The sequence below is a fragment of the Leptonychotes weddellii genome, chromosome 8, assembly GCF_054177405.1.
Source record: "Leptonychotes weddellii isolate Sample4059 chromosome 8, ASM5417740v2, whole genome shotgun sequence".
Classification (NCBI taxonomy): Eukaryota; Metazoa; Chordata; class Mammalia; order Carnivora; family Phocidae; genus Leptonychotes; species Leptonychotes weddellii.
This window is the reverse complement of record NC_138376.1, coordinates 26,548,992-26,575,075: the sequence shown is the minus strand read 5'-3', so window position 1 is coordinate 26,575,075 and position 26,084 is coordinate 26,548,992. Positions and strand designations below refer to the sequence as shown.

General features: G+C 41.8%; 2 protein-coding genes across 3 annotated transcripts in view; one reads left to right on the top strand and one right to left on the bottom strand.

Annotated features, from left to right (window-relative positions):
• The window catches only part of MAPK14 (mitogen-activated protein kinase 14), a 73,466-nt gene extending 64,230 nt beyond the window's left edge, over positions 1 to 9,236 (bottom strand). The window contains exon 1 of one of the 2 annotated variants that reach the window (XM_081828084.1): positions 8,718 to 9,236. In XM_081828084.1, the coding sequence (XP_081684210.1) occupies positions 8,718 to 8,833 (116 nt within the window). In that variant the 5' untranslated portion in view covers positions 8,834 to 9,236. The remainder of the gene's footprint in view (positions 1 to 8,717) is intronic. The other variant, XM_081828083.1, reaches the window with a different exon arrangement.
• A 10,357-nt stretch (positions 9,237 to 19,593) lies between these two features.
• Positions 19,594 to 26,084, top strand: part of SLC26A8 (solute carrier family 26 member 8) — a 57,951-nt gene continuing 51,460 nt past the window's right edge. The window contains exons 1-2 of the mRNA XM_081827544.1: positions 19,594 to 19,778; positions 24,882 to 25,021. Of these exons, the coding sequence (XP_081683670.1) occupies positions 19,594 to 19,778; positions 24,882 to 25,021 (325 nt within the window). The remainder of the gene's footprint in view (positions 19,779 to 24,881; positions 25,022 to 26,084) is intronic.

The following is a 26,084-nucleotide window of genomic DNA, read 5'->3' as shown; positions in this document are numbered from 1 at the left end:
GTAATGATTTCAGGGTCCTGGGATCGAGCCATGCATCAGGCTCCGTGTTCAGCATGGAGTCTGCTTGAGACTCTCTCTCCCTCTGCCCCTCCCACTCGTGCTGTGTGCTCTCTTTAAAATAAATAAAATCTTAAAAAAAAAAAAAAGAAGAAGAAAAAGAATATGCACAGAAAGTATAGTTTTTCTATCCTTCTGCTAGTGGAAGGTTCAAGTTATCCTATCTAGTTTTTCCTCAGGGCCAATCAACCCAAATATATAGGATTATATAAGTAGTTCTCAACAAGGGTGATTTTGTCCCCAGGGGACATATGGCAATGTCTAGAGACATTTCTGGTTGTCACAACTCGGGATTGCTACTGGCATCTAGCAAGCAGGGTACAAGGATGCTGCTAAATATCCTACAATGCACAAGATAGCCAGCCCCCCACAACAAAAAAATTATCCCACCCAAAATGTCAGTAAGCTGAGTAACCCTAGGTTATATTTGGAAATGTAAACACAGCTTGATAGATGTTCATAATACTTACTGTTTTCTTAACTTGCTATTTTCCCCCTTTTGCTCCCTTTAGGATTGATATCATTTAACTTATTGAGATTGCTAATTTCAAAGCAGGTCATTCAAAGCATAAGGCACCTAGGACACTAAACGAAGCAAGACAAACTTATAATGTCAAATGAGAAAATTACTAGAAGTTTATCAACGTAAGATGCCAACATCAATATTTCACTTCAGTTTAATATGAAAATTAGGGAGCTGAGGAAAATAACTAAGATTTTCCCAGCATTTGGTAGCCTGGAGAAGAAAACATAAATAGAAACTTATTATGCAAAAGCCTAAGTTCAAGAAGGCTCAAAGCTAGCTAAAGCCCTAGATGGATTTGACAGAAGAGGGAAAAAAAAGAAATATCTCTTGGGGATATTAAGAATAAAGCAATTATTTCTGGAAATAAAGTTTTATCTACTACAAGGATGAGGAAATACAAGAAAGAATTCAATATACACTTGCATAAACCAGACACTTCAAGCTGAATGTCACAGGACAGACTAAGGTCATGATTAAGGGCACTTAATTTGTAGGTGAAGAAGACTGTCACAGCAGAGACACCACCCCCAGTGGAAGTATAGGGCTGGGTTAAGGATCTAAAGGACCCTTACCCTCACAGTCCCCTGCTTCCCCTAACACATAGCCTCCATGAGCCCTGGGCAGATCAAAAGAAGTTCTGACCTGTTGTGGGCACATGCTGATGTCATCACTTTCTAGATCTGAATCATCAGAAGGAAAGGCTTCTCTGACACAGATTTCTAACACATATCCTTGCATAGAGTTGCCCTAGATATAAAAAGTGACCAGTATGTCACTAGAATCAAGAGAGAAAAAAGAATCTAAAAGAAAATTTCAAAGGAAGCATTAGAAACATAAAGGTAGATTTGAAATGTCAACTTAAGTGAAAGAATGCAGAAAAGAAAAGCTACTTCCAAAGCCATCTCTGAGGAAACAACGTAACATGTCCCTTCTAGACTGATACTTTCGAAAGCAGTCACCCTTCCTGCTTTTTCTTTTGTTTTTTTTATTTTTATAAACATAACATCTAGTACAGTGCTTAACACAGACAATACTGAATTAATGAATTTAAGAAAACAAAGGGGACAACTGGTGTGCTTTTTGCCTTTTTTTTTTTTTTTGGCATGGTTGTGTTGTGATGCCTCCATTTGGGACCGTAAGCTTGGAAAAGCAACCAATGCATACTTGTGGGTAGACTGACAGTAAGACACACATACTCTCATACCTTCCTTCATGTCACAGGCACAGTGACAATACCACCAAGCCCTAGAGGTTTTGAGGGAAACAAGGAAATCTGTAACAACATCATTCAAAGTAACAGGAGCCAACGTGTTCAGGGTCTAAAGTTACTCAGACAGCAGCTAGACAAAATAAACATTTGTTCTATTACCTTTTTGTTATGTTGCCATGGGAATCTGTGTTTAGGAACACTTATTTTCCCCAACTAGATGATAGAGCAGTAAAAGGGGGAGAGCTTCCATGAACGAGGAGAGAAGCCTGTGTATCTATAAAGGCAGGGAAGACAATAAACCCTATGGGTTTTTATAGGGTCATGTATGTGTAGAATTGTTCAACTGTAAGACTTATTCAAGTTAACAGAGAAGTCCTGGGAGCCTCACAGCCAAAACATTAGTAACAGGTAACAATAATCAGACCTCTATTAAAATTACTATAATGGGGGAAGGCAGAGGAATGTAAAACAGAAAATAAATGAAATCTTAAATGTTGAAGGTAAAATGTCTTTTAAAATATGACCCAATCGTAAGAAAAAACCTAGAAGCCCGAAGAAGTTAGAAAACAGTCAACCTGCCAGCAGGCTAATCTTCTTTTGTCAGCAGAAGTCTAGAGCTAATCTCTTTGCTCCCTTCCTTTTGGCAACAGAAACCTGAAAAAGTGAAGTAAGCCCATGTTATTTAAAGAGCTGGACTGGAATACCCTGAATTTCTAGGGCCCAACAGAAGTTCCGGCTCTGGCACTCTGGAATGAGAGTTGTGCACATGGGTTGGGGTTGTGCACCAATTCATTAGACTTCCCCATTCTACCCTAAACTACAATTAGCACCTCTAATGGTAGGGAATAGAAATGAAAAAACAGAGACCCCAGAGCAGAGTGATCTGTTAAAACATAAATTAGATCATGTCTTTCCTCTGGTCATAACTGTCCACGGCCTCCCCTCTGTGCAGAGTAAAAGGCACAGTTCTTATAAAGGCAAGCAAGACCCTTCATGATCCCTGCACATCTGCAGCCCCTCCACCCTCTTCTACTACTTTTGGCCCCTGGATCAGTCAGTGCTAGCCAGACTGGTTTCCTAGCTATTCTGGAGAAAGAGGCCTTTGCACCTCCTGATCCCTCAGCCTGGAATGTTCTTCCCTCCCCACCCAAGTCCAACCCGTGTTCTACATCACCTCCTGCAGGTCTTTGTTCAGCTGTCACTTCATCATTGAGGCCTACCGTGACTACCCTGCTTAAAAGCGCAACACAGCCATCCCAGTATTCCCTCTCCTTTCCTTGCTTCATTTTCCCCATAGCACCAACCACCTGACATACTATAAATTTTATTTATTATCTATTTCTACTTTCATCCCCCTTAGAATATAGTTTCTTACGGGCAGAAATTTTTGTCTGTTCATACTCCGTCTCCAACACCTGAAGAATGACTCATACATAGTCGGTGCTCCAAGTATCAGTATAACACACAGTCCTGTCCTCAAGGACATTAGCATGAACCCATCTTTCTCTCCCTTTGCTTCCACAATCCTACAATACTCCAAAGTTCAGATAGCCGTTTGTCCAAAACCAGAACTTGAGGGCCATCCTAGACTGCTCTCTTTTCTGTACTCTTTCTCCCCTGACCTTCAGCCTAGGAGCCAAGATGTCAGAATCCAGGACCTATTTGTTAAAAGTGCAGAATTTAGGGGCGCCTGGGTGGCTCAGTTGGTTAAGCGACTGCCTTCGGCTCAGGTCATGCTCCCAGGGTCCTGGGATCGAGTCCCACATCGGGCTCCCGGCTCAGCAGGAAGCCTGCTTCTCCCTCTCCCACTCCCCCTGCTTGTGTTCCTGCTCTCGCTGTCTCTGTCTCTGTCAAATAAATAAATAAAATCTTTAAAAAAAAAAAAAAGTGCAGAATTTACAGACCATTTTCCTCTTTCCTGGAATAAATTCTTAACAGGCTGAAATGCTGGAAAACTGGTTCATTTTATAAATCTTTAACACACATGCACTTAATTTACGGAAACCCTGTGCAAAGTCAAACTTCCTATACGGAAAGCTTTATTTACACAAAAACATTTCAAGTTTAAAGAGTTTGTTGTTGTTGTTGTTGTTGTTGTTGTTTTTGTCCTGAAGACATATGTGCATGACTTCCAAGTACATGGTGACTGTGAGATAAAATCCCTAGGTTCCCTAAGTCAGGGAAACCCACTTTACAATGAAGTTTTTATTGAGTATTACAGTAATGATACCTCTTGGATAGGAACAAATCAATACCAAATTTCACAGTAAAGAGCCAAAATCTAATGTATTTTCAAAGGCCTGGAGAGGCAGTTTTTTCTATTAACATCCTATACTTACATAACACAAACATGTACAGATAGTCCCAACTTTACAAAATGCACACTGAAGAATTTCAAACCAACAGGATTCATAAATTCAGGAATTAAATTATTTGCACTGCCTAATAATTACTTGGGGGAAAAAGTTGATCTGGGCAATGAGTTCATTTTTTGGTCTATCAATTCTGAGGAAGAGGTGTGACTTTAACCTTTAACAAGTCAAGTCACTACCCCTCAGATTAGCTAGGCAATGACACTGGTGGGATTGGTTCTGTACAGTCACAGCTCTACTGCAAGTGACCCAGCAACCCCTTTCTTCACAAAAAGGTAAGTACAAACAGCACAAAAGAAGGTACCATCACACAAACTCAGCAGCCTATATGTAAAGCCTTCTAAAGTGTTGAAACCCCAGAACCAAATCCAAAGCACCACTGACAAGTAAGCCATTCCTTCAGTGAATGAGTACAGTTCTTCATCTACATAACTGCGTTAATAACAGAGAACCAGTGAAGAATGATGATGCTTCCAATGAAAATACTTCATAGTGTAAAATGCCATAAAAATGCCAATTTATACTAAAATGAGAGTGATCTAGCCCAGTGAATTCTTCTACCTTTGAATCCAAAGCTTCAGGGGCTCAGCGCCATCTGTACTGTTGCCCATGAAAGGCAAAGTCAACACACAGATCATCCCTAAAGCTGAGTTAGAGAGAAATCAAAAACAGAGTACTCTTCAGTATCAAGAAATTAAACTGGCAGAACTGAAAAGTCAGAGGTTCAGAATACCCTTATTTTTAAATGTGAGCCAGTAGAAAAGCATCAGTAAAATATGGGATTTGATAAATAAAATATAACTTTATAACAAATTTGACTGAATTCTTTTTTAAAAGTCTTCATATATAATATAAATATTTGCCATTATCTTTAAATATTTATTTGTTGGTACTGGTGACATGCAGCCAATCACCTTGCTTTTGATTACAAAGAAAAGCAAATGGGAAGAAAGATCAGTACGGGTCTATCACTGCCACTGGAAAAATAAAGGGCAAGCCCTCTTACTGATCAGGAGTCAAGAAAGTCATCTTTGCATAGTCAACAATGATCTATTTTCATTTATCTGTGCCCTGGCTCATCCTCAAAGAAAAAAAAGAAAAGATTTAAAACAGTGAATGGCTATTAACACTAAAACTTACCTTTGTTTATTTATATTTATGTATATACAGTCTTATTCCACAAAGCTTTTAGGAAGCTGGATTTGATTTCTTAGTAAATTTTGCCATCCTTTTACTAAAAATCTTGTATATGCTTTATATACGGATGATAAATATAAACTACACAGCAAAATGCCTAGAACACAGTAAGCAATCCATAAAATATAGTTATTATTCGCATTAGGCTATAAGCTCAACAAGGGAATGGATTATCTCACTCTGTCTTGCTCAGCGCTCTAGCTCATGAAACCTAGCCCGTTATCTAGTCCATAGTCGGTACTCAATATTGTTGAATAAACAAATGACTATGACTTAAGAGTAATTCTCAACTCTCACCTCTTTTATGGCTACCAGGGCCCCACCTCCCCTAATCAACAGCAAGGGTCTGGAAAAACCATACCCAGAGGAAAGGCATTTAAGTTCCTGTTTATATTTCCTTAAACTCACCACAAAGAGTCCCCCCTTCGGTCCCCAAACAAAAAAAAAAAATCAATGCTTTGCAACAAAGTATTCTTAAACAATTTTGCTTCATTTCCCCTCACAGACAATGTACAAAGTTCCTTGAAACTGCAAGACTTATTTAGTTCCCTTTAGCCCTTACAAAGGAAAAGCATATTTATAAAACCTTATCAATTCTCAATTTCTAGTCTGATTCCTTGATCTTGGATTCACAGTTGGTTATCATACAGGCTGCTACTTGCTTTTTTACCACATACTTAGCACAAATTAAAATAACGAAAATAGGCTTAATATAAAAAATTTTTAAGTCATACATCAAAGTATATCACACTTTGGAACAATCAAATTAGGAAACTGACACCTATTTCAGTGAGGTTGTATTCCTCAAAATACTTTCAGAGATTCTTTTTTGGAACAGACTTCAGATCCAGTTCTACAAGTCACACAAGAAATTCGGTCATTACTTTATAGTTACAACTCCTATTTGACCTAAAACAGTATGACCAACCTGAATGCCTAATCTTTTTCACCAGACTTGAGTACAAAGTCTCTAAATTATTTGAATTCAGTTTGATTGTGTTATTCCCTAAAATCAAATCTGTTCTCAAAGGATGATGGTAGTGAAAAATAACACGGGCTCCAGAATGGATACTAAGAGAAATTTAAAAAATAAATAATAAAAGTTTTCTGCAACACCCAAAAAACTGCTAATTGAAAGAACAACTTCAAATAATTCTGAATGAGATACCACTTACTTGTAGATCTAAATTCTGATATTTTCAATCCAAAATCAGTTACATTTGTTTACAGTCAATTGTCACATAATATCAGATGTACTTTTCTCCACCAATATACCGAAGGTTACACTTTAAATCCCTTAGCAAAACTACTACTAAAAAAAGGCGGGGGAACAAACTCTGCCATCCTGTAAAAACACATACAAAACTTAACAATGGTTGTCTCTGAGGAAAGGAATAGCAAGGTTGGAGAACAAGAAAGGAAAGGATACCTTTCATTAAATATCCTTGAGCCTTTTGAATTTTATACAATGTGAACATATTACCTACTTTTAAAAATCTGTTTGGCAAAATTACTTCCAAGTGTCAGATACTGCTGGCTTCTGTAAGCCAGAAAAGTATAGTACTGAAGAAATGTAAAGGTCATTTTTATGACACTTCAATGTTAATCTGAATCTTCAGTTCCAGTGCAGAGTTATCCATACTAACAGTAGGAAAACCTTGCAAGCAGTTCTTTTCAAGTTCACTAAACTCCCCATAGTTGAGCTATTCTGCTGTATCATTTCATTAAAGTTTAAACATCATTGGAAACAAAAACTTGGTACTACAAAAATTAATGTCAACTGAAGAATGAAAAATAGAGGTAAAAGAGTAAGCTATTAAAGGAACAATGATCCAAATAAATCTTTGAAAATTTGCAAATCAATCACACGCACATATATGCATATATATAATAAAATGTTGCAAATTCCCTTAAAATGTAAACTGCCATATTATAAAAATGGGGAAAAGATGTCAAGCATGGGGCCATCAGCAACATTAACTCACGCAGCCTGAACTAGAAAATGCAATATGATCTGTTGCTTGACACAATTGCACAATCTCAATTACCCAGAAGATTCTACCAAACAGGAAATTCATGATGTGACTTTCAGAAACACAGGAATTATAAAGATTAACACATTCAAAAGTCTGGAATTTGTTCCAAAACAAAAAATAATTTTATAGAGCCCTTTTCAAACGATGCATGCACATGAATACATGAATTAGTTTCAAATCAGCAGCTCTCAAGCTACAGTAAATCTAAAATATACTGTGTAATACCTATATTAGTGAAATATTTCAGATCCAGAAATTTTTTGGTATCAATTTAATTTAAAACACACAGTGAGAGTTAAAGGTGAGAAGGGTCTCTTCCTTCCTTTGCTATATACTCCACATCTTTACGAAAACCACCGCGTACCTCAGTCTACAAATGTAGGTTCCCTGCAAACTCTTTAAGGGACTTTAAAAACGCAATATTCACAAGATGTATTGCAATTAAAAAATATTTACAATACCTCACAGCATGGTTAATAACTTTTTGATCTTGAGCGCGTCCAACGGATCTGAATCTCACTCGCTCCAAATGAGAAAATTGTTTTGCCAAACAATACTTAAATGAGCAGTGGTATGTGACTAATCAGTGAGGCCGCCAGTTTCTCAAGCTGCAGTGTTCTTGCAAGCACTACCACCCACCCCCACTCTGCGAAAAGGAAATACGCTTTCAACCGAATCGGAAACACACCACTCAAGCTGGCACTATGCTGGCCGAGATAAAGTCGGTATTTTAGGTTCTATGGGTCTCTGCTAATGCAAGTGCGAATTCAAAACGAATGCTTCTCAAAATGAGATTTCGAAAGAGGTCTGCAGAAAAGCCCGGACAGACGCCCTTCGTCGTCAGTTTTGTCCGGACAACCGCAGTCTCCTGGTCGAGCTTTGCCCTTCTGCTTCTCCCTGCAGCTCCCCGGGCTTGTCCGCTTTGAGAGCAGGCTTCGGCGCCCAAAGTGGGCGCACCTCCGGAGAGGATCTTTCTGCTCGATGCTGGCAGGGAGACCCGCGAAGAGACACCCCCGCCTCCGTGCCAGCCCCCGGAGCAGCAACCCCCCAAGAAGAGCTCGCGCAGAGTGCGAGCCAGGGCCGAGCCCCGACATCACAGGCCACCGTGGACCTGCATCCTGCACACAGCTGACCACCCTACCTCTGGGTGCAGAGTGAGGGGTGCAAGGAGTGCAGGACATGGGTCGAAGGGGCAGCGATGCCCTCCCCCAAGGAAAATTCCTGCCGCTTGGTGCATCGCTGAGCTGTGGGGGCAGGCCTGGCTCTAGGGTATTAAGGGCCACTCAGCCCACCGCAGACCCAAGCCCGGTGACACTCACCACACGGAGCCATAGGCACCGGAGCCCACCGGGGACAGATTCTGGTAACGCTCGGGCACCTCCCAGATTGTCTTGTTCAGCTCCTGCCGGTAGAACGTGGGCCTCTCCTGAGACATCTTCCAGCCGCGGCCGCGGGGCTAGGAGGTGGCCCTGAGGGGCCCCGCCTGAGCCCGCACCCGCTCCCCGGCCCTCGTCGCCCGCCCGGCCCGGCGGGGACCCGCAGCTGGCAGTCGGCGCAGGTGCGGCAGACGCGACCCCGCCGACTCCCGCGCGCGCGGCCCCTGTCAGCCGCAGCTGCTGGACGCGCCTCAGCGACGGGGGCGAGCCCGGCTAAGGGCAAGGGCACGCTACGGGGCTCAAGGCTGCGCCCACCACGCTCTCCCTGCACCCTCTCCCCGACCAGGCCGACTTCGGGCTGCGCCGAGGAACTACGACTCCAGCTGCAGCGCCCACTGAGCTTCCAGTGGTCGCCGTTCCAGAGCCAGCGAACAGGAGCCTCTTGCCGTACTCTCGCGGGAACAGCTCCCGGGACTCTCCGCGAGCCGAGATTTTACCCAATATGGAACCTGCCCATGGGAGGGGGTTGACGACGGGAGAGGATGGGAGGAGCACTTCTCGCGAGAAAAGAGCAACAGCTGGCGACCAGAGGCAGGAACTCTCAGGGACTGTTCTTAACGGCGCGAAGGCGGACCCGGGAAGGAAGGGATAAGGTGGCAACGTATGCCGCGTGCGCCCCTCCGTGGTCGGCGGGGCAAATGCCTGGCTCCACGGTGGAAAGCGACAGTGACTAATAGGGTGTCGGGAAAAGAGCCAAAAGTTCTTTGAACTGCCCGTAGTCACCAGCAGCCGAGCATCTGCTCAGCGGAACCCCCAATTTCCAAGATATACTTACATTTAAAAAAGGAAAGTTCTGGCCAGAAAGCTGTTGTATTCCATCTGCTCAAGGACATACGGCTTAATCTTCGGATTGTGAGGAACTCTATCCCAAAAGTAAATATTAGGTCTGCATTGAGCCTGAGGTTTTCCATCCAAACTCTCCTAGCGTTCTTAAACTTTTATGTGCAGAAGAATCACTTTGGGTGTTTAAAAATGCAAAGTCCCAGGACCCACAGGGCGTTTAAATGGATAGGTCCGTGAGGCACCAAGAATGCGCATTTTTACAATATGCCCCAGGTAGTTCTGATTCAGGAAAGTCTCCGGTATCTCCCTTTGACAAGGATTTTTGAAAACATTACTCTGAGAGTTTGAAACTGAATCCTGCTCCAAAGCTTCCAGTGAAGACGATTTTAGGCATTTGATTCATGCCTCTCAGATTAAGGAGAGCAAGGCAGAGAGTGGTCCTCTGGCAGTGTCGCATTAGGCAAGTCAATTGACCTTTCTTAGACCCTCGTTCTAGTTTCTGCAAAAATAATTCCTGCCTTACATTCCCACCTAATAGGGTCATTTGTAAAGCCGAACAAGATAATAAAGTGTGAATGGGCAAGATATTATAACCCCATACCTACCCCCACTGTTACCAATGTATTCCTTTGTTAAAGCTTGTCACAGTCTCTCTTAGAAGTAACTGGGTCCAAGCCAGGACACTTCTCAGCACTTACCATGATTATTCTCTTTGGTGTTACGCATCCCTTGGATTTTGCCTATCTTGTCCCAGCATCTAGCAAGTGCCTGGAACATAATAGGTACCCCATAAATATTTATTGGACAAATTATGAATAATGACCATGATCTCAATTTAGGAGGTGGTGCAGAATCCTCAGTTCTCCTCAAGGAAAAACAAAAACAAAAACCAGAATCATGGGTGATTCATGGAAAGCTTTTCTTGGGGGATTCAGTGTGGCTTAGCCTGGATTCTCTCCCCGATGAAGACATGCTGCTTGAAAATGTTCCAAGCCCACCTGCGGGTTAGGGAACTTTCCAAGAAGTAATGAAGGTTGAAGGAGAAAGTGAGAGCAAAAATGTGACTGTGAAGAAATGGCGGGTGGGAGTGGGGAATCAAGGTGATGAGTGGATGGATACAAGGGAGGAAACTCGGAAGTAGGAATCCTAGGAATTCATATAATTATCCAAAAAATTGGGATAGTGAGGTGAGAGTGACTGAAAGGGCAAAAATGAAGTAAGCAGCACATTCAGTCACTCATTCAACAAGTATGTATTGAATGCCTAGTCGGGGCCAGGCACTTCTGATTAAAGTCCTTTCAAAAACACAGTTGCCGCCTACATGGGGTTTACGATTTATTGAGCACTTACTATACCCACCATATTGTTTAGGCACTGATAATATAGCAGTTAATGAGAGATAAAAATCCTGCCTTATTGGATGACAATCTACAAAAAGGAAGGAATAGGTAAAGTGAATGTGTTAGACATTAATACAGTAATCGAGCAAGTGTAAAACTGCAACTGGGCCAAGCAGGACTACAGGGCGTAGTTAGAGACAGTGACAGGGACTGAGTCAACTTCAGAAGGTTAAAGGGCGGGGCGTTGGGGGGAGCCCAGCAAGAGACCTGGGCAGGAGACTGTCCTTCAGTGGGAGGAGCCAGTCTTGCGGGGAAGAGAGTTAAGGCTGGAGACCTGAGTGACCTTCTAGCCTCCAGTTTCCTCCTGCGTCTTCTGACCTGACAAGGTCATAGGGTGACTTAAGTGAATTACTGTGTGTGAAGTGCGGGGCACGAGGCCTGGCATCAAGAAGGCCCCCAGTCAAGAGCAGTCAAACCCCAAAGCAAGTGGAGGCCCAGATGGCACAGGTTAAGGGGCTTCCCCGGCCTGGGTACCCCCACCTCCAGGCTCCCCACCGCTGCTGCCCCTGCTGCCGTTCCTCGCCCGAACTCCGGTCCCCTGCCCACCACAACGCCCGCGGGTTCGGCCTCAACGGCTCGGGAACCGCCGGCGTCCGCGTCTACAGCGCCGCCAGCCGGGCCGGAGCAGCGTCCGACCCCAGCGCCCGCACTCGCGCCCCCGCAGGGAACCAGGTGGAGCCGCGGCCGGGAGCCGCCGGGGGCCGGGCGCCGCAGGTTTGAGCGGGACGGGGGCAACCGGGTGCGGGGCACCAGCTCCTCGTTACCCTTCGAAGTCCCCGGGCGGGGGCTGCGTCCGTCACCCGCAGGGCCAGACGCGTCGCGGGGCGCTCAGTCAGTGTTTGTGAAATGAATGAATGCCGGTAGTCCCCGAGAGCTTCTCTCTCAGAGGCACCGTTTCTACTTAGGAAAGGCCGCGGAACCGCAACGCAAGGACTAGAGGCAATGCGTGCGATTTGCAACCGAATTCTTGCAGGCTCGTTAGTCTGAGTTGTCTGCAGCCCGAGGCCTCTCCCTACCACCCCACCCTCTGTGCCCAGGCGCGCTTTCTGCTTTCAGACCTCACTGCTCTGTTCATTTGTTCCTTCGGACTGAGCCCCCACTCCCACCTGTTTTGGCCCCTTTCTCTTGACTCTTGTTAATATATCAGTGACCCCCCTTTGAAGGCTTCTCCAACATCCCCACCCCGATAGCGAGTTTCTCTCCAACACACCCCACTGGTAATAGTCTCACCAAGTCGCATTAAAGGTAGTTTTTTTTTTTTTAAGATTTTATTTATTTATTCGAGAGAGAGAGAGAAAGAGAGAGCACATGAGAGGGGGGAGGGTCAGAAGGAGAAGGGTCAGAGGGAGGGTCAGAGGGAGAAATCCACAAAGACATAATGAAGCTGGACAAACTCCAGAGATGACATACTCCCGAGCAGGGAGCCCGAAATGGGACTCTATCCAGGAACTCCAGGATCATGACCTGAGCCGAAGGCAATCGCTTAACCAACTGAGCCACCCAGGCGCCCTAAAGGTAGTTTTTTATGTGTCCGATGGTCAGCTCCTTGAGGGCTGTCGACTTACTATTCATCCCCAGCCACCAGACAGCGTGACTGAAGGATATTAAAAGCAATGCACCTCGCCTGTGCCTTTTGTATATTCCAAATACATTCCCTATAAAAATGAGGTAGTAACGGGCAAAGGGCTGCTGTGTCTGATGGAATTACAAATGCTTATTTGAAATTTTGGAAGTGAATTTTACCTTACCATGATTATAGAGAATACAAGAAAGATGAGGCTATGAGGGGAAAGATATTCTTACAACTAAACTAAGGTTCAGGATTTCATCTCTATCAGGTCAGTAGTCAGAAAATTGGGTTTTATTTAAATTTTTTATTCTTGGCTTTTTAAAATATTTTCAACACATTATGTAAATGAATCAATAGATGGCCGGATAGACAGGGGTAGTATGTGGGATGCAGGGGCTATGTCAAAAGTGTCTGTTTTTAACAATGCCCCCAAAGTTAGCACAGAAAGACTGACCAAGTAAAGATAATTGGCTGCATTTACAGTGGTCCCCATACTTGACTATGTATCTGAATCACCTGGAGGGTTTCTTAAACCAACTGCTGGCCCATCCTTAGAGTTTCTGATAATTAAGTCTTGCTAGGTAGGGCCTGAGAATTTGCATTTCTAACACGTTCTCAGATGATGCTGACGCTATTTGTGTGGAACCAAGTGTGGGCTACACAGATTAAAATAATTTGTTAGTTAGTAGGGAAGCCCGATGCCCAGAATCACATTTTAGAATAAGAAAATGAAATGTTAAGAACTTTGGACCCATGGTCAACCCACCTAAATCTTTTGTCTGATGTCAGGAAGCAACAGGGAATTGTCTTCTTTTTTTTTCTTTTTCATTCTTTTTTTTTTTTTTTTTTTTTAAGAGATCGAGCATGCACAAGGGGGATGTAGGGGCAGAGAGAGAATCTCAAGCAGGCTGCACACCCAGCACAAGCCCAGCGCTGGGACAATCAAGAGTCAGAGACTTAACTGACTGAGTCACCCAGGCACCCCAGGGAATTGTTTTATAAGTGGACACTTACCTTCAAGATTATGGGTAGAGCTTAGCATGTTGTTGATCACACTGTGTACAGAGGCTCATCACACTGATGCCTTCAGAATCAGTAACAGAGACCCCCACCCGCCTCGCACTGTGTCTCAGCTGAAAGGTATATTATCCCATCAGTGTAGTTTGATAACTTTTTTCTGAAATGCACCACTTTCTCCACATCAAACTGCATCTGCCTCTAGTAAATAGGAGCATCTTGTCATCATACTTTGTCACAAGTGTCCTGCTAGTGCATGAAAATGAACCACTAGGGTTTCTAAGAAATCCACAAAGACATAATGAAGCTGGATAAACTCCAGAGATGACATACTCCAGACAACAACAACAAAAACCAATAAGGAAATCATGTGTTTTACCCAATGCCTTTTGCCAGTCATGTGATAAGCACTGTAAGACAGGTTTCCTGCTGTCCTACTAGCCATCCTCACTGTGGTCCCTCCTACGAGTTATGACTTGATTACTTTTGCCCTAAACTACAGTAATAATAATGGTCTCCACTTGGACTTTTTGCCTCAGTCTCTCCTGTCCAATAGAACTTTCTGTGATGATGGAAATGTTTTATACCTGCACTGTTCAGTAGGGTGACCTCTGCTGCATGTGGCTATTGAGCACTTGAAATGTAGCTAGTGCAACTGCGGAACTGATTTTTTTTTGTTTTATTTTATTTTAATTACATTTAAATAGCCACAGGTAGCCAGTGGCTACCATACTGGACAGTATACCTCTAGACCATACCACTGCCACCATTCATCCTCACAAAGAACCTCCCTGTGCATATTACTAGTCCTGCTCAGGCACTTTATTTTTTTTCATCATGGTAAGTGTATTCTTTATTCCCCATCTTCTATTTCACCCGTCCCCCCACCTCCCCTCTAGTAACCATTCGTTTATTCTCTATAGTAGAATTTTCTTGATTGTCTCTCTCTTCCTTTGCTCGTTTGTTGTGGAATCATATGGTGTTTGTCTTTCGCTGACTTATTTCACTTAGCATTATACTCTCTAGCTCTATCCATGTTGTTGCAAATGGTAAGATTTCGTTCTTTTTTATGGCTGAATAATATTCCATTGTGTATATATATACTACATCTTCATCCATTCATCTATTGATGGATACTTGGGCTGCTTCCATAGTTTGGTTACTGTAAATAATGCTGCAATAAACATAGGGGTGCACGTATCCCTTTGAATTAGTGTTGTATTTTGGGGGTAAATACCCAATAGTGCGATTACTGGATTGTAGAGTAGTTCTATTTTTTATTTTTTGAGGAACCTCCATACTGTTTTCCACAGCAGCTGCACCAGTTTGCATTCCCACCAACAACACAAGAAGGTTCCTTTTTTTTCCACATCCTTGCCAACACTTGTTTCTTGTGTTTTTAATTGTAGCCATTCTGACAGGTGTGAGGTGATATCTCATTAAAGTTTTGATTTTCATTTCCCTGATGATGAGTGATGATGAACATCTTCTCATATGTCTGTTGGTCATCTAGATGTTTTCTTTGGAGAAATGTCTGTTCATGTCTTCTGCCCGTTTTTAATTGGATTATTTATCTTTGGGGTATTGAGTTGTATCTGTTCTTTATAGATTTTGGATAAATACCCTTTATTAGATATGTCATTTGCAAATATATTCTCCCATTCTGTAGGTTGCCTTTTGTTTTATTGATTGTTTCCTTCACTGTCCAGAAATTTTTTATTTAGTCCCAATAATTTATTTTTTCTTTTATTTCCCTTGCCTCAGGGGACATATCTAGAAAAAATGTTGCTATGGCCAATGTCAGAGAAATTACTGCCTGTGCTCTCTTCAAGAATTTTTATGGTTTCGGGTCTCGCACTTAGGTCTTTATTCCATTTTGAGTTTATTTTTATGTATGGTATAAGAAAGTGATCCAGTTTCATTCTTTTGCATGCGGCTGTCCAGTTTTCCCAACACCATTTGTTGAAAAGACTGTCTATTCCCCACTGTATATTCATTCCTCCTTCGTCAAAGATTAATTGACCATAAAATTGTGGGTTTATTTCCGGGCTTTCTATTCTATTCCGTTCCATTGATCTGTGTCTATTTTTATGCCAGTACCATACTGTTTTAATTACTATTGCTTTGTAGTATAGCTTGAAGTTTGGAATTGTGATATCTCCAGTTTTGTTTTTCTTTTTCAAGATTGCTGTGGCTCTTCGGGGTCTTTTGTGGTTCCATAGAAATTTTAGAATTGTTTGTTCTAATTCTGTGAGAAATGCTGTTTCAAACACTTTAAATAGCTAAAAAGTCCAAGTTCAACCCAGCTATTCAAGATCCTCCAGGAATAGGCCTCAACCTACTTTTTTGGGCTTGACACTGACTTTACTCAAATCTATTTTTTTTTAAAAGATTTGTTTTATTTTATTTATTTTAGAGAGAGAGAGTGCGCATGAACAGGGCAAGGGGCAGAGGGGGAGGCGCAAAGGGAGAGGGAGAGAAACTAAAGCAGACTCCCCGCTGAGCACAGAGCCCAAAGCGGGGCTCGATCTCACACCCCCGAGATCGTGACCTAAGCGGAAATCAAGAGTCAGACACTCAATCGACTGAGCCACCCAGGCGCCCATTTATTCAGACTTATTAAATTACTCACTTTATATTATCTCTGTAATTTTATCTTGTTCTATTCCTGCAATACCTTATTCTCCTCCCTGCCCCCAGTTTAGACAGAGCAGAGCTCATATCTCCCCCAGGAGGCTTTTCTCATCCCCCTAGGTTGGAATTAATAATCCCGCTCTGTAGGAGATCACATGGTATTAGGATGTGGTATGTATTTTGGAATCAGAAAGATGGGGTTCAGGTTCTGGCTGTGCTGTTTAAGCCTTGTATGACTGAGAAACTCACTAAACTCATCAGTACAATGGGTATAATCATCATGAGGAAAATAGTGCCTCTCTTGAGATGATGGGTGTGAAGAACCTGGCATATGGCAGGGCAGCAATAAATGTTAATACCTGTCTTTCAACTCCTACAGCACTATATTTTGGAATTTTTATTCTACTAGACTATAGAGTCTTTGTTCTTTTGTATCCCCATAGCACCTAGCATTCAGCAAATGTTTGTGGAACACTAGATTAACTGACCACAGATGAAATAGCACGTGAATTCTTAAGTCAGAAACAAATGAAAGCCAAGAGTACATATGGTAGAAATTTATAAAATTGTGAAAATAAAAGCAGACAGACACACTTAGTCTAGTAGATGGGAGCTACCTCTCGAAATATAAATGATATAGATTGAAGACAATAAAATGAAATCTTACTTTCTGTAAGTGAACTAATGGGATTCAGTACCTCCAAAGGGTGTGACAACAGAAAATACAAATACTTTAGCTTGGAAAGAGAGAGAAATTCTTGGGGGATAAACTATAATTTGTGATGGGAGAAGACGAGGGTATTTTGCGTCTTCGACAACAAGGTTCTTGGTACAGAGGTCACACACTGATGGTCCACAGGCTGAATCTGGCCTGCAGAGGGGTTTTGTTAGAAGTGTGCTGTATTTAAAAAAAAAAAAAAAAAAAAGTACAAAGTAATTGACAACATTTCAAAGTCAGAAGACTTCAGATAAAAATCTGCAACTGTTGCTCATCTTGAGAAAGATCAGACCTGGCCTGGCTGGGCCCCACATGCCCCGTGCCCGCCATTGCTGAAGCCGAAGGGCTGTTGCTGCCTCCATCAGTCCCACTGTCCCCTCGTGCCTTGATGTCTGTATGTTGCCTGCTTCGTGGCAATCCTGCCTTGGTGCCACTTTCAGAAAGAAAATGCTGGATTCCAAACCCTGGATCCGACCCAGGATGGCAGTTTTTATAATCTCAGTATAATTGGCAGGTTAATTAGGCTCTCTCAGCTGCCAGGAACAGATATGTTCTAGCAATGGAAGCTTATTGTAAGATTACATGGGAAGGGGCGCCTGGGTGACTCAGTGGTTAAGCATCTGCCTTTGGCTCAGGTCATGATCCCAGGGTCCTGGGATCAAGCCCCACATCCGGCTCCCTGCTCAGCGGGAAGCCTGCTTCTCCCTCTCCCACTCCCCCTGCTTGTGTTCCCTCTCTCGCTGTCTCTCTCTCTGTCAAATAAATAAATAAATAAAATCTTAAAAAAAAAAAAAGATAACTTGGGAAAAGTGAGGAAGACTGGATGAATATTCCTCTGGGTGGGGGAAGAAAAGGAAAAATATTACCCGTTTTAATGTACAGTTCTGTTTTTTCTGTGAAAAACACAAATTACTAATTCTCTTAAGTGATACATTGTAAAATACTTCTTCCATCCTCTTCTATATTCCCCAATCTCCTCACTTCATTGAATCTGTGATCTTTAGTGTTATACACATAGGTGTTATACAACACACGACTGCTACCCAGGGCTTTGAGGGTAAAAATACAATCTATGTCTATGGCCCAGTTAGTTAACTTTTCAAAATGTGTAAAGTAATTGATTGGTTTTATCACCCATAAAATGAGGATAATAGCAGTACTAGGATTGTCATGGAAATTATGTGAAATAACTCATGAAAAAAATCAGGTGCAATGCTTGGTATATAGTAAGTGCTCTCTAAATACTGGTGATGATGATGATGATGATACATGATCATTTTGAAGGAAAAGAAAGTTGCTGATACATTAAACTTGTTTTTAGCTTCACCCATAAAAGGACTACTTGAGGGGCACCTGGGTGGCTCAGTCAGTTAAGCATTTGACTCCCAATTTCTGCTCGGGTCATGATCTCAGGGTCGTGAGATGGAGCCCTGCATCAGGCTCACTCTCAGCAAGGAGTCAGCTTGGGATTCCTTCTCCCTCTCCCTCTGCCCATCCCCCTGCCCACACTCTTCCACGCTCTCACTAAAATAAATAAATAAAATCTTAAAAAAAAAAACCATAGATGATCAAAAATGATTATCCTTTCTCCCAGAAATGGATCTATAGCCATCCTCAGTAACTCCCCCTTCTCATTTTCCTAAAAGAGAGGATGATATAGATTTTTAAAGCTTAATGTAACCCTTAGAGACCATGTGTTCCAGCCATGTTATTTTATGCATAAAACTGAAGGAAACTGACACTCAGACACTTGCCCCTAATCATATAGCTTGTTAGAACAACTGCCAGGGCTGGAACCCCAGTCTCCTGACAGCCTGTGCAAAGTTTTTTTCTGCTGCACCAGGGTGCTACTAATTGGGTACTTTCAGGTAATATTCTGGCACCTGGGGATACAGCCATGAACAAAGTCCTGCCTCATGGGCTTACATTTTAGTGTGGGAAACAGACAATAGACAAATATTGAATCAGGTCCTAACAAGTGCTATGAAGAGAAGGAAAGGATAAAGGGAAGAAGATACTGTATCGACCACTTCATCTTCAGTGTTTCCAGTGAAAATTGATGGTTATACTGACTTTTACCTCTTAATCATTTGCCCCGCAACATGACAACATAATTGAACATAAAGAAAACTAGGTTTCCTAGCAAGACACTTGGGTTCTAGTCCTGACTCTAATTATTAAACAGCCAAGGCTGTTGAAACTTTTAGGTTTCCCCATTTCGAAAATGAGACTAATACACACCTTGCATTTTTTATAGGGTGGCTTTGAGTATAAAATTATATAAGAGAAAGTTTTTTAAGACAGGAGTGTGTTGGGACACCTGGGTGGCGCAGTCGGTTAAGCGTCTGCCTTCAGCTCAGGTCATGATCCCAGGGTCCTGGGATCGAGTCCCGCATTGGGCTCCCCTTGCTCTGCGGGGAGCCTGCTTCTCCCTCTGCCTGCCACTCCCCCTGCTTGTGCTCTCTCTCTCTCACACAAAAAGATAAATAAATAAAATCTTAAAAAAAAAAAAAGACAGCAATGTGTTATGCAAATATAAGATACCACTATATGGAAATTTTATTTCCATAAAAATGTGCCAAGAATCTAGATTTTTTAAAATTGTTTTTTCTTTGATCTCTTCCCACTCAACCAGGAATGTTGCAACCAGAGAGGAGCACCCAGGGTTCTGGCTATAAACACAGGCAAAATTCTTTTACATATGATGTCAAGCGAGATATATACAATGAGGAGATCTTTCAACAAGAACACAGAAGGAAGAGTATTTCCTCTGGGAACTTGGACATCGACATCACCACCTTCAGACACCACGTCCAGTGCCGGTGGGTGTGGGGGGGTCATTCAGCTGCCTTCCGGCTGGCAGCACCAAAATTCTACTTTACTCCTTTGGCGCCTGGTTCTGTCCTCCTCCTCTGAATTCCTGTCATCGGGACCCGTAGGTTGCTGTGTGATTTTTCTTCAGTTGTTTGTCTGCGTATGGTTTGTCCTGTCGCACCCTGTTGATTATAAATTTCTTGGGCACAAAGTCCTTGGATGTCCCCGACAGCATCTAAGGATGATATTTAATAAATACATTGTTTGATTAACTACTATTACCAGTCTCTTAACAACAACAAAAGCAGCGATGGTGGACTAACTAGTGGTCGCAGAAGAAGATCCTTCTAACCTCATATCCCTTGGTGCCTATGTAGTATTTGTAGTTGTACAATCGTACAATGTAGAACTCACTGCCTCGGAGAGCCGCCAGGACTATGTGGATCCTACGGTTCAGAGGCCCTTAACCTGTTTTTGTGCTATGAACCTTTTAGCAGGCTGGTAAAGCTTACGGACATCTTTTCAGAATAATTTTTTTTTTAACTTTAAAAAAATTATGGTAAAATACATATAACAGAAAAGTGGCCGTTTTAACCAGTCTTAAATGTACAAATCAGCAGCATTAATGACATTTCATGATGTTCTGCAACAATCACCACTGTTTTCAAAACTTTCTCATCACCCCAAACAGAAACTCTGTACTCATTAAGCAATAATTCCCCATTTTCCCCTCCTCCTCACCCCTGGTAACCTCTCCTCTACATTCTGTCTCTATGCCTGTTCTAGATATTTCATTTAAGTGTAATCACGTAATTTTTATCTTTCCTATCTGGTTGATTTCACTTAGCATCATGTTTTCAAACTTGCACTATGTTGTAGCATGGATCAGTACTTCATTTCATTTTATGGAAGATGATATCCCATTGTATGTAAATAACGTATTTTGCTTATCCATTCATCTGTTGGTGCACCCTTGGGTTGTTTTCACTTTGGGCTATTGTGAATAATGCTGCCATGAATATTGGCATAGGAGTATCTGTTAGAGAACATGTCTTCAACTCTTCCAGGTAAATAACTGAAAGTAGAATTGTTGGATCTTATGGTGACTCTATGTTTAATTTTTTGAAGAACTACCAAACTTTTTCATACAAGCTACACCACTGTACATTCTCACTAGCAATGTGCAAGTGTTTTTGCTCTGTATCCTCTTCAGCTTGTGTTATTTTCCTTTCCTTTTTTTTTTTTTTTTAAATTATAGCTATCCTATTAGGCGTGAAGTGGTATCTCATTGTGGAGTTTGGTTTGGTTTGGTTTTTTGCATTTCCCTAATAACTAAATACTTTGAGATCTCCTCATGTGCTTACTGGCTGTTTATACCTTCTTTGAACAAATGTCTATTTACCTCCTTTGCCCTTTTTAAAATTAGGTTGTCTTTTTATTGTTGAGTTGTAGTAGTTCTCTATATATCCTGGATATTAAACCCTTATCATATATATGATTTGCAAATATTTTCTCCCATTCTGTGGATCGTCTTTTCTGTGGGTTGATAGTGTCATTTGGTACACAACAGTTTTTAATTTTCATGAGATCTGGTTTATCCATTTTCTTGTTTTGTTGCCTGTGATTTTGGTGTCATCTTTGATATATATACATATATTTCACTACTGTGAAAATCAAGATTATGAAGATTTTCCTCTATGTTTTCTTATATGAGTTTTATAGTTTTAGCTCTTAAATTTAGATTCTTGATCCATTTTGAGTTAATTTTGTATATGGTATAAAGTTAGGGTCTGACTTAATTCTTTCCATGTGGAGAGCCCATTTTCCCAGAACCATTTGTTGAAGAGACAGTTCTTTCCCTCATTGAATGGTGTTGTCTTGTCCAAAATATTCTTTTCATGCATAAAATACATAGGATTATAAGGGAAACCAGTTAGGTTGAAATATAGTTATCAGAATACTTTAAAATGCCACAATTATGTTATTTAATAATGTGGATCTAATAACTACCATAATTTCAAGGTAGTGATGAACATAAATAATATCTTAAGATCTCTGCAACAATTTTAAAAAATGTAATATGAAAATATTGTGATTTCTATTGGTAACAAAGTCAGGTTCTGCCGATCCTACAGTGGTTTGTTGTCAATATTCATAATTGACAGAAATGCTAAATTTCAGTTAGGAGGTAGTGAAAATAAAGGTATAATTTTTCCTAAATTCACATACCTACAAATTCTATCTACAGACCCATGGGGAGGGGGGTGTCCATAGGCCTCAGGTTAAGGACCTTTGTAACCTACATCATTATATCAACCCTAAGTATTCAAGTTGTTCCCACTCAAACTTGGGATTTATCAGTCTCTCTCATCCCTTGATTTATCACCATGGTTGGCCTGTGTTGGGTAATAAGATAGAAGTCCTCCACACAGCCCTATTGTGGACCTTCCTTCTCTGAGGCATTCTCCTTTGTCCATATCCTGCCTTTTGTAAAGTTATGGTCTTGGAGACTCTCTCCAGTCCTACATCACTATTCTCATGTTCTCTACTCCAGATGGGTCAGAGGTCATATGTCAAAGAGGGGATTTAGGGTCACATTGACTTTGTCTCTACAAAAGGAGAGTCTTTTCCTGACTTTTACTTCATCATAAGAAGGTACTACCAAAGAAATTTCAGCCTACCCCCCCCAACCTGTCCTATCCTCAGACACTTAAATCTGATCAATTCTGCGTCCCATGGGCTCTTCTAGCCGTTCTTATTCCTTATTTCTGAAATGCACAATTGTATCCACTTTTGGATTTTTAACATGAAAGGTTGCATAATTCTGTGGTTAAGAGCAAGGCTCAGAAGCCAGATTGTCTGGATTTGAATCCCAGTTCTGCTGCTTCCCAACTGCGTGACCTTAGGTAAGCTATTTAACCCTACTTTGCCACAGTTTCCCCATCTGTAAAGATGGGGATGATACCAGCATCTACTTGGTTGTGAGGATGTAAAGAGTATTTGTAAGGCACCTAGCAAATAAAAAACACTATATAGGTGGGGGTTTTTAGTTAAAAAAAAAAATCTTTGAACTCCACGTCTTCTTTTTTTTAGATTTATTTATTTATTTGAGAGAGAGAAAAAGAAAGCAAGTGGGAGGAGGGGCAGAAGGAGAGAATCTTCAAGCAGACTCCTCTCTGAACACAGAGCCTGACATGGGGCTTGATCTCATGACCCATGAGATCATGACCGGAGCTGAAACCAAGAGTCAACATTCAACCAACTGAGCCACCCAGGCGCCACAACCACCTCTTCTTTTCTACAGAAAACCTCATCTCTTTCCTCATCTTCTCCCTTTCCATTAGCAACTACAAATACTCCCTTTCTTGTCAAAATGTGCCCTGTGCTTTCACATTGACTCTTACATTCCTCACTTTTAAGATGCCTTGAGTAAAATCCAGATTCGTGTTGAAATGCTTCTACTGTTCCCCCACTGGCTTCAATTCCTATCCCTCTAGCTCCTTCCTTGCTTTTCTTTCAGTTCTAGATCCTCATCATTCCATGTCCACTGTATTTTTTTTTTCCCATGCTAAAGAGCTTTGATGACTCTGCCTTGGGTGGCTTGTCTTCTGCCCAGTGGCACATGGAGAGAAGGAGAGACAGGACCAGATGAAGGAACAAATTGTCCCCATGACATGCTCTGTTCTCTCCTTTGGGGGTCATAATTGGAGAGAATACAGTGGGTATCCTTGCCTAACATCCTGGGACTCTCATAAAAATAGCAATGTGAAGTTCCTTCCAAACCAATGGTCTTTGTCCTGGCTCCCAAACAGAATTTAATAGCTGTCGATATGAACTATGGTGGTAATAGATTGGCAAGAACACTGAAGTAGGAATCAGAAGCCCTGGTTTGTAGCCCTAGCTCTGGGGCTTGGAAAAATCACTTACACTTATTTGGCCTCAATTACCTTAGGATAGTAATGCTCATAGTTGTGAGAGTCAAGCATGTGAAATTCTTTGTGAGCACACATTTTAGCTTTGCATACACTAAAGTTCTATTTGTTGCTATAGTCAAATCCCAGTTATCCAACTATAGCTCATACATGAAAAGCCTTCATACTTTTTGCTTTCAGCCCATACTAAGATGTAAATAACGAAAGGCAATTTAAAACCAAATTAGTTTTACTGGTTGATTGATTAACCAATTGACTGACTGATTAACAGTGGTTCTGCTGTTTTAGATGATTTAAAGGTTGATATAGGTTTTCTCAATCTCAGCATCATTAACATTTTGGACCTCTGGTGAGGGGGCTGTCCTATGCACTATATAGGATGTGTGGCAACGTCCCTGGCCTCTAACCACCAGATACCAATAGCACCCTCTCCCTCAGTATGACAACCAAAAATGTCTCCAGACTTTGCCAAATGTCCCCTGGATAATAAAATTTGTTCTGATTGATGTCCACTAGGGTAAAGGATAAAAAAAAGCTTTATTTTATTGCTTTTTCTTTATACGGCTAACTCCTAAAACCCAGGATTCCATTACCTACCTTTTCTATAAATTTCTACATACTACAGATCAAAGCCACATAGAGTTAATGTTCAGTAAAGAAAACTGGTATATGGGAATGATGTGGATGTGTTAATGGCCCCTGCCTCCCACCAATATCACATCGCAAAACACTGTCCTTATCAAGAGAAAGCAGTAACAGTCCATTTTTCTACTGGAAAATTGGTAGGTTTAATTCTTTCCAAACATCCTGTTTGTATGCTAGACTGTAAGGCTTAGTTCTTGTCATATATATATATATGGCATTTGGTTCTCAACCAGAGGTGATTTTGTCCCCCACAGAACATTTGGCAATGTTTGGAGACATTTTGGTGTGTCACAACCAGGGGAGGGGATGCTATTGGCATCCGGTGGGTAAAGGCCAGGAATGCTGCTAACCATCCTACAGTACACAGGACACACCCACCACAACATAGAATTATCTAGTCCACTATGTCAAAATGTCAGTAGTGCGGACAAGAAATTCTGCTGTATGGGAACAATTATGCACTGGGTCTTTTCTTGGCTATGTGGGCTTTTTCTTTGGAAAATCTTATCAAGTCTCTGTTCTTCTTCCTCACAGCTGCTCATGGCACAAGTTCCTAAGATGCATACTAACGATTTTTCCTTTCCTGGAGTGGATGTGTTTGTATCGGTTCAAGGATTGGCTTCTTGGAGACTTACTTGCTGGTCTAACTGTTGGCCTTGTGCAAATTCCCCAAGGTAAGGAACATTCGAAGCCTTTTCACCCACAACCTATCAGACCTTGTCTGCTCACCCAGAGTAAACAATTACCTGTGTTAGATGAATAGAAAAAATAGGTGAATTCCATTCACATTACTACCATCTGTTCCCTTACCTGCCAGATTTCTAACTCTTCCAGGGTGGTTCCTAAAGATTCAGTTAGTTTTGGGGTGCCTGGGTGGCTCAGCCGGTTAAACGTCTGACTCTTGGTTTCAGCTCAGGTCATGATCTCAGGGTTGTGGGGTCGAGCCTCATGTCAGGTTCTGCCCTCAGCAGGGAGTCAGCTTGAGATTCTCCCTCTCTTCTGCCCCTCCCCCACCCAGTACTCACTTGCTCTCTCAAATAAATCTTTAAAAAAAAAACTCAGTTAGTTTAGATAGAATACTTTCAAGAGTATTTGCAATGCCCATTCAATGGTTGTGGGGTTTTTTTGCTTAATTAGTCATTTCATACTCACACAACTACAATAGACCTCAGTTGGCATTGGTTTTCCTTAGGAAGGTAAAACATAGGAAACATAGCATGCTAGCATCTCTTCAGTAAGTTACACACAAAGCGGTCCAGGGGCCACTCTTTGGTCTCCCAAGTGGCAGTTCAGATAGAAGACAACAAGATCACCACAGAGGCACAGGAGTTTTATGGGCTTTAGAAGCCGCATTTCCCGAATAGGAACCAACATCTCTTGTAATTCTCGTAACTGTTGCTTCCAGGGTCCCACAAATGGCATGCCCAGTTACAAGAGTTATTGTGCTCAGAGCAGCTCAAAGCTAACAATTCCCACTGGATATTTATCCTTCATTCACCGATCATCTTGGTCCAGATATAGTAGACTAGTCAGGCTCATTTTTTTTTTTTTAAAGATTTTATTTATTTATTTGAGAGAGAGAGAGAATGAGAGAGAGCACATGAGAGGGGGGAGGGTCAGAGGGAGAAGCAGGCTCCTCGCTGAGCAGGGAGCCCGATGCGGGACTCGATCCAGAGACTCCAGGATCATGACCTGAGCCGAAGGCAGTCGCTTAACCAACTGAGCCACCCAGGCGCC